Below are 12,979 nucleotides of genomic sequence, written 5' to 3'. Positions count from 1 at the left end.
ACCACCAGCAGGCAGGCACACAGGCCCCTCAACAAGGATGCACGGCCCCACTGTACATGCTGATTTCCCTGGATGTCTTCCTTCCATAATCTGCCGCACTGCAGGCAGAAGGGAGCATTTCAATGTTTCAGTCTGAGCGAACAATACTTTCAAAAGGATTGCTGGGCGAAAAATTATGTTAAAATGATAATCCAAGTAATTACTCCTGTAGCTAGAATTAAAGACCAAACCAACGGAAAAGTTTACTGTTTCCCTAAAATCGCTTTTTTAAAATAATGGTTGTAATGACCGGATTTGGGGGGAAACATTCTTTATGCTCTAAATTAAGGCAGATTAAGATAAAAAAAGAACTATACTTTTTATCATACTCCCCAGATTCACCACTACAGTACACCGGCCTTCAGGTGCTCAGTGTTAAATACGGATATTATGTTTAAATAAACACAAAGTCCTTCTGTGGTTTTTGGTTTGCTTGTTTGGCTGGTTGGTTTTTTGAGACAGGGTTTCTCTATGTAGCCCAGACTGGCCTTGAACTCAGGGACCCACGGCCTCTGCCTCCTGCCTTGGGAAAAGGTATGCACCTTGGCACGCAGCCTGTCCCTTTACATTTTACCCACTGGTGAGTCATCACATCCCGCCTGCCTGCCCCCAACTCCCTCTCTTGAGATTCTCTTCTCTCATCTGATACTCTTGACTGCAGTTGACTAAGCTGTGCATGCCTTCAAATCTCGCAGTGTACAAGTAAAACACTTTCTTTAATAAAGCAGAGGAAAGGAAAGCCAACAGAGCACGTTACACATGCAGTCACATTAATTGCTGTCTGCATTGAAGTTGAACATCCCGGCATCCATAGGATACCCTGGAACACAGAAGCAAACTGTCAATGTGGATCTCCCAGCAAGGGAGCGTGGCAACCATGAACAGTGATAACGGAGCAAGGCACGTATCCATCGGATCAGCCCTGTGTAGTATGGAGTTTTAAGGAGAACTTCTCTATCAGTTCAATAATGCTTGTTTGTGTTTTTAAAATTACTTAACATTCTTAAACTTTAAACACTAGGACTAGGATCATGTCAAATTATATCTAGCAGCACTGAAATGTTTTAAAAATTGTAAGGTTGGCCGGGCGGTGGTGGCGCACGCCTTTAATCCCAGCACTCGGGAGGCAGAGGCAGAAGGATCTCTGTGAGTTCAAGGCCAGCCTGGTCTACAAGAGCTAGTTCCAGGACCAGCTCCAAAAAAGCCACAGAGAAACTCTGTCTCGAAAAACCAAAAAAAAAAAAAAAAAAAAAAAAAAAAAAAAAAAAAAAAAAAAAAAAAAAAAAATTGTAAGGTTGCTATTTAATTTATCTAAAACTCTGATGGAGTGAGAAAGGCTTGGTGGGTGAGAACGCTTGCTCTGCAGACAGGAAACCACGGGTTCGTGCCCAGAACCCGTATAAAAAGCCAGGCTTTGCTATGTAAATCTGGAACCCCAACACTGTAGCAGGCAGAGACAGGAGCTTGCTGGTTACCAGCCTAACTTCCGGTTCAGTGAGAGACCTTGTCCTTATCTGGCCTCTGACACACACACACACACACACACACACACACACACACTCACATGCACATATACACCACACACAAACGTGTACACAAACATACACACACACAAATTATAACACAGGCTGGATGTGGTGACAAACACTTTAATCTCAGCTTGTGGGAGGCAGAGGCAGGAGGATCTCTGTAAATTCGAGGCCTGCCTGGTCTGTAGAGTGAGCTCCAGGGCTCACATAGTGAGACCCTGTCTCAAAACAAACAGCCAGGCAGTGGCGGTGTGCGCCTTTAATCCCAGCACTCAGGAAACTGGCAGGCGGGTCTCTGAGTTGAAGGCTAGCCTGGACTACAGAGTGAGTTCTAGGTCAGTCAAGGCTTGAATTCCATCTTGGCCAGTTACTGCACTTGGGGTCACAGTGGGTTTGTAATCCACCCTATTTAAGGATAATAATGAGATAATTCCTACAAAATGTACACCTTGGGACAAAAAGTCTCTACTGCTTGAAGCAGTATTTCCATTAGGTTGGGTGTCAGGTGTATGGATGCTCACTGTGCTATTATTACTCTATATAGCTATGGAACATGGGGTTTTGTTTTTTTGTTTTGGTTGTTTTTGTTTGTTGTTGTTTTTGTCGTTGTTATTTTGCTTTGTTTTTTCGTTTTGTGAGACGACGTCTCACACCGTAACTCTAGCTGGCCTTGAACTAGAAGTCATCCTCCTGCCTCTGCCTCCTGAGAGTTGCGATTGGTGTGAGTCACCATACCCAGCCTTACCACACATGTGTGAGAAGTGACTGTAGCGGGCCAGCGAGATGGTTCAGTGGGTAAAGGGGCTCGCAAGCCAGCCTGCCTGCCATCCCGGATACCTACAGGGTGGAAGGAGAGAACTGACCCCAGCAAGGTGTCCTCTGTTCACCAGCACACACACGCGTGCGCACGCACACGCACGCACACACACTCGCATGAATGTCACATGCACACATATGCATGCACTCACACATTCATGCTCACACAAACACTCATACTCACACATGTACACTCAAACATGTTCGCATGCACACACATATGTGCACACTCACACACATAAGCATACATACACTAAATGTAATGATAATTAAAAAAAAAACCTTAAACTGATCACAGCGTCAGGAGGACTACGGTAGAGTCAAGCTTCCTTGCATTGGGTCTTGGGTTGGAACCCTTACCTAACACACACACCCTGATTAAAAACACAGATAGGCAAGTCAGGTGTGGTGAATCTCGTCTTTAATCCCGGCACTCCTCAGGTGGGAGAGGCAGGAGGATCTCTAGGAGTTGAAGGACAGCCTAATATATAAAGGGTTCCAGACCAGCCAGGACTCTATGGTGAGACCTTGTCTCCAAACAAAAACAAAGAAAAGCTCAACAGCAGGACATGTACCTGCAGATCTGAAATTTCCACGCTATTCTCATGGTAACCACGTTCCCCCCCCACCCCCCCATCTACAAGAAACTAGGCCTGGGCCCTTGCTGATCCCTTTGCTGGGAAGAGCTTCCAGCTTAGCCAGATCTTTCCTTCCCAAGTAACTAGTAGTTTTAAAACAGGGTAGCTGGGAGGAGAGCAACTGGGCATCACTCAGTGGTGGTGGTGGCGACAGCACTCAGATAACCCCCACCCCCACCCCAGGGACACCACACATTTATCTGGTCACTACCACTGAGGGCACGGACTCTGGATCAGGTCCCTGCAAAACTGCTTCTCACACGGTTGACTGGTCTCATTCAGGGTCATCTTCTACCCCGAAGTGCGTGCTGGTCTGCAAACAGAGGCTTGTCCGTTCCTCTCAGACTTTATTCTCTGGTGGAGTTTGCTGACTTTGGAGAGAAGTGGTGGGCTGTGCTCTGACAAGCTTCTACCCTGTAGTCTGAGGGTTCGTCAGTAGAAAACTCAGGCTTTGTAAGTGGTGTGTGCCTGTAACCCCAGCACCGAGGAGGCTAAAGAAGCATTATGAGTTTACGGCTAGCCTGAGCTACATAGTGAGACTCTGTGTCAAAAAATAAAATAGAAATATTAAAAAAATACATCACCACTTAATAATGCACATTTTCCTTCCTCTTTGCCTGGAGTTCCGCATCACTAAGTCTCCTGCTATCAGTCAATCAAGCATTAGTTAGGATTAAGATCCAGAAATAAATCGTGACTCAGTATCAGCCAAACCCTCAGGGCGTCTTAGACTGCACCTGTAAACAAGAGTCCACACCAAGAACAAAGTTATACACGTCTCATTATGGCTTAACCACTTGGGTCACAGGTCAGACAAGAGGCCGGGCCAGTTTAGGACCAAAATCCTCTACACAGCACAGAAATAATTAGCTGTGTGGAAAAGAAAATATATTTGTTTCTTTCTCTTTCCCAGACAGGGCCTCATTTAGCCTAGGCTAGCCTTGAACCCATATGTAACCAAAGATAACCCTGAAATTCTGATTCTCCTGAATTAACCTCCCCACTTCGGGAATTACAGGCACACACTACCCCTCCACCACAAAAGATGCCTAGCTTTCAAGCAATTACAGACGGGTCTGTCTGTGTGTGCTGTGGTCAATATGAGTTAGGAAGCTTCCTAACGAAGTGAAAGCTAAAAACACCTATAAAATGAATTTATGATTTGCAAAGAAGTGAAACAATTATAGCATCTAATAACAATATAAGGGGAGCACACTTTAGTGGGCACATGTAGGCGGGGGCTTATTCTCATCTACCATTTACCTTTCATAAATGATAAACTGAGCCAAGTACGTCTCTTTCCTAAGGAAGCACACACAGCCATGGCGTATAACCAAACACACAAGCCTGGCCGCATCCCCCACACGAGGCAAGGGTCCCGCTGACAAGTCTCATCATGAAGAAGCCCAGAGCAACTGCTCCCCCTGACCCCAGGGACATCTTCTCTGAATTAAAACGTCTAAGGTCACCGACCTCATCATCCCAGGCTTCGTGAGCGAGTGAGAAGGTTTTCGCCAAGACCTCCGGCCAGTTCAACCAGAAGTTATTAACATGTTCAGGACCAAACTGAACTATGAAAGTCTCGAGCAGATCACATTCGCAACTGTGAGGCGCACACCACACATAATGTTTGCAGGGCTGCAAACTTAGATGGCGTTGGTCGGTCTAAAGCCAATGCCGTGCTCACACCTTAAACACAGACTATCTGAGCTCTACAAGAATTGCACTCTCCGTCTCTGGCTTCGGAATCTTGGCCAATGACCACAACATAGTTATAGGCTCTTCCTGCCCCATTGCAGCGCCACAAGGAGGCTTAATTAAACTACAATGGCAGACTCATTCCTACACATAAAACTGAAGGGCCCAATTAACCAGCCCCCTCGCACTCAGAGTCCCAGGGAGAGAAATGGACAGTAACTCGACCTGCTCTTGCATTTCCTTTGATATTTAAAAAACAAAACAAAACAAAACTTAAGAATATAAGAAGTCAGAAGGGGGCTAAAGAGCTGCGTCAGCTGTTAAGAGCACTTGTTCAGTTTCTAGCACCCACGTGGTGGCTCACAAACAGCTATAACTCCAGTTCCAGGTGATGGGAAACCCCCTTCTGGCCACAATGGGCACTGAGTGCACACTTGTGCACTTACATGCATGCAAGCAAAATACACATGAAATAAAAATCATATCTGCATATATATGTGTATGTGTGTGTATGTGTGTGTGTATATTGAAGTCTAGAGATAGAGTTTCAGACATTTAAAAGAAACAAAGCTGATGATAATAATACTCAAAATCAGATTATACAGCACAGGGTGGTGGTGCACACCTTTAACCCCAGCATTTAAGAGGCAGAGGCAGGTGGATCCCTGTGAGTTCAAGGCCAGTCGGGTCTACAGAGTAAGTTCCAGGACAGCCAAGACTATACAGAGAAACCCTGTCTCAAAACAAACAAACAAAAACTTAAAAAAGAAGAAGAGGAGGAAGAAGAAGAAGGAACCAAGATCCCCGGGTTCACTTTCAGACAGAGTAGCCTCAATTGCTGAGCTTCAAACCAGCGAGTGATGGTGTCTCAGAAGAGGTGGCAGCTCTCCGGAGGAAGGCAGCCAAGCCTGTCATGCACACACGCACCCATTTTCAAGCATAATGACTACGAGACTCCTCTCAGGTGATTCTGAGTTAAAAGGAAATGTGGGGCCAGCAAGATGACTCAGTGGTAAAGGTGCCTGCTGCCAAACCTGCAGCCCTGAGTTCAATCCCCAGGACCTCCACGATGGAAGGAGACAACCAACTCCTGAAAGCTGTCCTCTGGCCGTCACACACAAACACCAAGGTATGCACCCCACATACACACTGAAGAAAAATGTAGTAAAACAAAATTTAAAGAGGAAATGTCACTTGCATTTCATTCCTACTTTGTAAAAGGGTTAGAGGGATATATTTACGCAGGGAATACTCAGGATGAACACTTACACAGCCTCCAGCGAGGATTTCTGCCGGCAGCGGGATGGAGCCATCTCTTTTGGTAAATTTATCCCGGACAAAATCATTAACCTAATTACGAAGACAAGATCAGTGCATCAGAATTTCCTGCCATCTCCTCTGCTCGCACACCATCATATTTGCGAATTATCAAAATACTTGTCTCATGGTAAACATAAAATTTTTTACTAAATGTCTCCTAGATGTGAAAATGCTTACAAGGGTCTTGATAGTGTGCCAGTCTCACCAGCATTGCTGCTGGCTGCACAACAATCTAAGTAATGACATCGGTTCAGCAACAAGAAACTTACTGTCAGTTTAATGGCTTTTTCCGGGGCAACTCCTATCAGCTGGGGTATCAGACCTGGGTAGAAAGAGAGGATCTTTGTGTGAGTGAACAAGCCCAACAACAAGGGAGTGTTTCCCTCAAAGGTACGCACTAAGTATCTCAAGGTTTTCATCTAAATGGGGAAAAGGTCATCCTAAGTAAATATATATATATATATATATGCATTATATAAATATATAAATCATACATATATACACAATTTACCAGTCATATATGATGTCATTTACTCAGAGCTATAAATGTTTTTCTTTAGCATCCATAAAGATAAATATATAAATAAAACCTCGCTATCCAACATCTTGCCTAAAGTATGCAAGGGAAGAATGGAGCCTCTGGGTTTTCTCCCCTCCATAACTGAATCTCCCCTGCCCCCAGCAGCAGCCCACGAAGGCCAGGAGAGAAGCTGGGGCAGCGGTGTGCGTTAAGGACAGCCAGGCTTTGCTATAGACTCCTCGCGGCACAAAGGAGCAAGGCTGCTACTGGCTACCCGCTCCCATTATCCTCTCTTCAGAGAGGCTCAGCACTCATTTACTTAAAAGAAAGCCACAACTGTAAAGAAAAAAACCTGCAGCTTTTAGTATCAGTTTGTGGGCATCGTCTATAAGCGAAAACATATGCCAGTTATATTTTCATTTACTAATATCTGCCAAGCTTAAGGCATTTTAGAAGACTCTCCTCAAAACAAAAGAAATCATTATACATTTCCCAGGCCGGCCGGAAACTGGAAAAGCACATTCACGTGTAAACTGTAGGTGCCCGTGAAGCTCAGCTTTCCAGAGCACGCGGGTTTACAGAGCTGCTGGCCTATTTCTTTCTTCCTTTCCTTTTGCATAAGTTTTTAAAAGATGCTAGCAATAAACACATCATCGTATAGCTTCAGAACCGGGTGAGTGATACTCCTGCCCACAGTCTTGCTTGCTGCTCTCTCTTAGGCCTCCTTGGAAGGTGCCAAAGAGTGATTTTCCGGAAGTGGAGAGCCAGCAAGCAGTCCTGCAGACAGGCCACTGCCAGTCACACTGAATTACCAGCGACAAACGCAAGCCTGCACACCTTCCACGGGCGGCGGACTGAGCTGAGAGAATAAATCAGCAGATGGCACTCTTCCCATGTTCCCTCCCTGATCCTCAGACCCTATTACTTTTAGCCTCGCTCCGGGGCAACGGTGTCAGCGTGCGTATCTGTTTTACAACTTTCCTCCCTAACGCTTGTGGAATGTTAATACAGTACTGGTTTGTGTCATTTTATCATTGCTGGCTGCAAGGAAATTTAGCAAATCTGTCAGCAACTCTGTCAGTTATCTGACAGAACAATGGGCCAGTTCTAAGCAATATATGACAATCTCAACCATCCCTGTGCTCCCAGACAGGGCTCCTACAATCATCTCATACAAAAGTCTCTTGTTTAAAGGGCCCATTTCATCAGCTTAGACCCTCAATAAAGTCAACGGTATCCTTCCCGGCTTGCTTAATTAATATGATAGCTCTTCCAAACAAAATCTACTAGAAGTATCTATCTATTGAGAAGGGTATACACGACATGGCTAGAGTTCTAATAGTTCTCTGTAGACACCCTCTGTAACTCAAAACCACACTAATTAAGGAAAGGTCACTATTCGATGGTGAAAGACTGGAGATGTCAAAGACATGAACAACCTCAGTGCCATTCCGCCGTGATTCTCCCCCGTTATGTGAGATCTAGGTGTGAAGAGCTAAGTCCATTTAAAACAAGTCTGCACCGCCAGCCCTGAACACCCGGGACAGTAGCCGCTGTAGCCTCTGTAGTACAAGTTATGTGGCTGGGATTTGCAGAGCCAAAGTGATCTGAATATACTCGCTCTCAGAAGCATACTCCATACAGAGGGCCCACAACAAACAAGCCTTCCTCGCCTCTAAAGGTGTCCACTCAAGTGCCTGACTATGATGCCAACTACAGGTGTTTCTTCTCTTGCCCACCCGTTCGATCCCAGTCTCTCTTTTCTAGGAAAAGTTCCCAGCCAAACAGTTCGACAGAGCTCACAAGGTGCAGGCAACTAGTCAGCCTGGGAATGCCAACAAACACGTACAGTAAATTACATAAATGCCGGGACCGGAGCATGGTGTTTCAAAGAATTCCAAGTGGCGCCCAAAGGGATTAAAAAATTAATCTCCCCCGCAAAGGAACCCTAAATTCTAAGGTGAAAACATGTAGATGAAAGCCATCCTCTCTCCAAGAAGACAAGTTCCTACAAAGCCCACTGGGGCCGGGGAGAATTCTACACGGGGCTGCAGCTTGGGATGCGACAGTCAGGCGCTCAGTAAGAGTCCCCACGAGAGAGAGGAACGCGGTGCTCTGCCTGCCATGGGGAGGAAAGGGAGACTGGCTGAAGCTTGGGGCCCTAAGCTTTCCCTGCCTTTCAAAAATTTAGATGACCCAATTGGAAAAGACTTATCACGGGTCTCCTTGGAAAAGACAGAAAAAAAAAAAAAAAAGGCATTTCTGTTCAAGCAAGTATATACCCAGGGTAAACTCACCTTCAAGTAGCACCTCGCTTCGATTTCACGGGGAATTTGTGTTAGTGTAGCTCTCCTTTCTCCATCTCTGCCGGTCAGTGCCCTCAAAGAGCACGCTCACATACGCAGGATTTGGAGCCCAAGAATTTAAAACGGCAGGAAGGAGAAGGGGACACCTGTTTGCAGACTACTATTGAGAAAGAACGCAAGGCGGGAAACTGAGAAAAGGGAGCGGGGTAGGGGTGAGGGAACAGCCCTATCTGGTCTCCATAACAAGTGACTTAAATCTACTGATGGTGACAGAAACATGGCCAGCTTCCGCGGCTGAGATTTGCTTACTCACCTCGGTAGAGTCCAAAGAAGCCCTCGTAACGCAACACTTTTTTAAAACAGTCGAAGCTGTTTTTGTACATCAGCTCCCCAACCACAGAGCCTGTGCCACGCTGGTTTTGCATCCGGGTCTTCACCAGATCTATGGGATATACTGCTGTGGCTCCCACAGCTACAAACAGAACAATTTTTAGGTTCAACAAAAAGAACACAATAGGCTGGAGCATCCATAAGGACATCAAATCTCATCTCTGCAGGTGACAAACAAAACTGTCTATTCTTACAAAAGAGAGCTGACTTATTACATATTTCTTTTGCTTATTAATAGAGCCAAAAGATGGCAGAATAGCAACCAGTGGGTCAGTGTGGTCCATAAACAGCACCTTCAAGTAACAACGTAAGTCAGAGGCAAAGAGTTTACCTAGCGTGTGTAAGGCCCCCCCCCCCAAAAAAAAACCAAACAAACAAACAAAAAAAAAACCTGATACCTTTGGTCTATGAGTTAGAAAGTAGATTCTCAAATCACCACCAACCAACATTAGAAAACTGGCCCTCAGTTTCCTTTACCTGACACTAAGCTCTCATGCATGGGTACCGTTTCTTCTCATTTTCTATTAAATGCCTAAATATTATACCTGCTCCTTCTTCATAACTATGCAATGATGGTACGCAAGCTAAGTGGTTGTAATTTTAAAGTTTAGTTCACTGAAACATTTTGGTAAAGTAATCTAAGATACAGCCATCTGGAGAAAAAAAAATCCTTGACATGATCCAACCTCTATATATAGAATTTGGTTGAAAATCAAACAAACAAAAACCTATAGTCACGCTTTAGAATTTCTTGGCGACTGAAATATTTCATAGGACCTAGAGTGCTCTATTTTGGGGCTGTTGAAAACCAGAAAACACTTGGCACTTTCTAAAACTGAGGCTGAAAAAAAAATCCTAGTCACCAGTTCCAGCTTGCTTTAAAAATTCCGGAGCATTTTAATCATTTTTTTGGAGTCTTTTTTTTTTCAACAAAGCAATTTCATGTTTTATACATTTTCTTTACAGATTATTGAAGTAAAATTATCTTGGACTCGAGAGGTGGCTCAGCAGACAAAGGTGCTTGCCACCAAGGGTGACAACCTGAGTTTAATCCTAGACCCCACACGGTAGAAGGAGAGAACCAACTCTGGACAAGTTGACCTCTGACCTCCACAATGCACACCACGACCTGCACACGCTCACACACGCATACACAAAAATGAAAACCTTTTTAAACAGGCTTTCTAATTTCTGCTGTGAGCAGAGAGGGAGAAGGGATTCTTTTTAGCAAATAAACAACATATCTGGACACTCTGAAGCCAGAGAAAGGAAAGAAGAGTCACAAGCCAGCCGCTGTGATTCTCTGTGAGAGGTTGTTTTAGTTCACGAATTTCTGAGTTTGCATCTCCCATCTTAGCGTCCTCCCTGCCCCTGGCCTGACCCCGTAAACTCCGTTTTTAGTCGCCATTTTTCACGCTGGCCTTAACTGATGTAATTAAGGTGAGTGCAGAGATGCGCTTCAGACTCTCCCGTCATTACAGAGGTTTTTATGCTGAAGACAGACTGGAGCCGGAGGGCCACGGCCATGCTAAGACAAGCCCTCCTGAAATAAAGAGCCTGTGGAAAGCCTCACAGTCCTGACCCCAGGAACAATGAACTGCACCTTTGCTGAGCCGTCCCATCTGCTGGGATAATGTTACAGCAAGACAGGCCCGAAAGAGCCAGCAACACGGCACTCACCTCCAGCGACCGAGCCCAGAGTGAACCTGTAAGCGGACTCCGCAATCTGGAGCCAGATAGGCCTGCCCAAACCAGGAGATTGCTGCGGGGAGGAAGAAAACAGAAAAAAAAAGTCTGAAAAAGCGTTCTGCCTGGGGAAAATGCTACAGTTTGCCATTTTTCAGGTTAAAAAAAAAAAGAAAATCTAAAACTGAAAGCAAACAGGATATTAGTGTTTTTCGGAAAATAAATATCTCAGCGCTAGAGAGATGGCTCAGTAGTTAAGAGCACTCACTGCGCTTACAGAGGACCCAGTCTGGGTACGGCCCACACGGCCTGATGACTTCAGTTCTAGGAAATCCCAGGCCCTCTTCTGCCCTCCGAGGGCACCAAGCATGCATGTGGTACATGGAGTATATATGCTCTCTAAACACTCAAAAACATTGTCTCGAAAAACCAAAAAAAAAAAACAAAAAAAAAAACATTAAATAAACTCAACAAACAAACAAAACCATACCCAGCAAAATATAGCGTGGCATTTTCTTAATTTTTAGACACGAATTGCTCCTGGGGAATACTTGTTATCCTTGAGAGGTTTGCTTGTTTGTACCGTAGTAGGGATTGGCTCCAGGGCCTCGTGGGAGCTTGGGCAAGCAATGTATCACCAAGACCCATTTCTAGCCGACCCAGAAGTGAACCGCTTAGGTAAGCAAATATACCAGCAGATAACATTTACTCCTCTCTAACTGATAATTTTAAATATTTTCTTGTTTTTAATAGTTGATCACTCATTCGTTCGCTGTATATGCGTTGAGGGAAGGAGGCACATGCAGCCATAGCTCACATGCGGAGGTCAGAAGAAACCTTCAGCAATCAGTTCTTTCTTTCCACCATGTGGGTTCTGAGGCTCACACTAAGATTGTCAGGCTTGGTGGCAAGTGCCTTTACATGCTGAGTCACCTGACCAATCCCGTTTATTATGTTTTCTGAGACAGTCTCAGACCCGAGGCTGGCCTTGAACTTGCTACATAGCTGAGGATATCCTTTAATCACTGACCCTCCTGTCTTCTCAAGCACTGGAATTACAGGCATGAACCGCCCATACCAAAAAAACCTTCCTTTTAGAGCAGTATCAAAATTGCCTAGAGTGATGAGCAGGCCTTTAATCTCAGCACTCAGAGGAAAGAGACACGCAGATCTCTACGAGTTCCAGACCAGAGAAGAAGGATCACATCTTAAATCTCTAATGACTACTGTCCTACCCATGTTCATAGTTCTAACAAAATCTGGGATAACAGTGAGATAAAGCAATAAAATAAATCTCATTGTGACTTAGATGCTAGTCCACGGATCCTGCACCAGAGTAACTTGTGTGCGTCTGGAACTTAGCATTATCAGTATGAGAATATTTACTATGCTCTATAAGATTCTGGAACGAAGGAATAAAATATCTACTTCATTGTAATGAGCTTTTCAAAAAGGAGAAGAGGAGGCAGTGGCATCTGACGAGATGGCTCAGCAGCTAAGGGGCTCGCTGTGTAAGCCTTATGATCCGAGTTTGAGTCCCAGAAGCCAGGGTGAAAAGAGAGAACTTGCTGCCAAAGATGTCCTCTAAGTTCCACACATGTGCCATGACACGTGTGTATCTCCACTCATACACACACACACAAATACAGAAACAATAAACAAAACTAAAAAAAAAAAATTAAAGCCATTAGCTGGACATGGTAAGTCAGACATGAACTCTAGTTCCAAGGGAATGGAGGCAGGAGACTCACAAGTTCAAGGTCATGCTTAGTTATGATAAGCTCAAGGCCCATCTGGGCTACAGGAGACTATACCTCAAGGGGAAAAAAAAGCTGGATTTAAATATATAGACTAAAGTTAGGCAAGGGGGTGCAAATCTGTCATCCCAGTTTCTCAGACAGCAAAAGCCGAGGAATCAAGAGATCAAAGTCAGGGCTGGAAAGATCGTCATTGGTTACAACTGGCTGCTCTTCCTGAGAACTCAAGTTTAGTCCCCAGTACCCACATAGAGGCTCACAACCACCTAAAAGTCCAGTT

The 12,979-nt window shown here is 44.8% G+C and overlaps 1 protein-coding gene across 2 annotated transcripts in view; it reads right to left on the bottom strand.

Annotated features, from left to right (window-relative positions):
• The window catches only part of Slc25a12 (solute carrier family 25 member 12), an 80,561-nt gene that overhangs the window by 8,940 nt on the left and 58,642 nt on the right, over positions 1-12,979 (bottom strand). For both annotated transcript variants that reach the window (XM_038338149.2, XM_038338150.1), the window contains 4 exons: positions 10,937-11,018; positions 9,180-9,338; positions 6,310-6,362; positions 5,990-6,070 (listed from right to left, as the gene is read on the bottom strand). In XM_038338149.2, the coding sequence (XP_038194077.1) occupies positions 5,990-6,070; positions 6,310-6,362; positions 9,180-9,338; positions 10,937-11,018 (375 nt within the window). The remainder of the gene's footprint in view (positions 1-5,989; positions 6,071-6,309; positions 6,363-9,179; positions 9,339-10,936; positions 11,019-12,979) is intronic.

The sequence above is a fragment of the Arvicola amphibius genome, chromosome 7 (genome assembly GCF_903992535.2).
Source record: "Arvicola amphibius chromosome 7, mArvAmp1.2, whole genome shotgun sequence".
In the NCBI taxonomy this organism is placed as follows: domain Eukaryota; kingdom Metazoa; phylum Chordata; class Mammalia; order Rodentia; family Cricetidae; genus Arvicola; species Arvicola amphibius.
The sequence above is the reverse complement of the archived record's forward strand: the minus strand, read 5'-3'. Positions and strand labels throughout refer to the sequence as shown.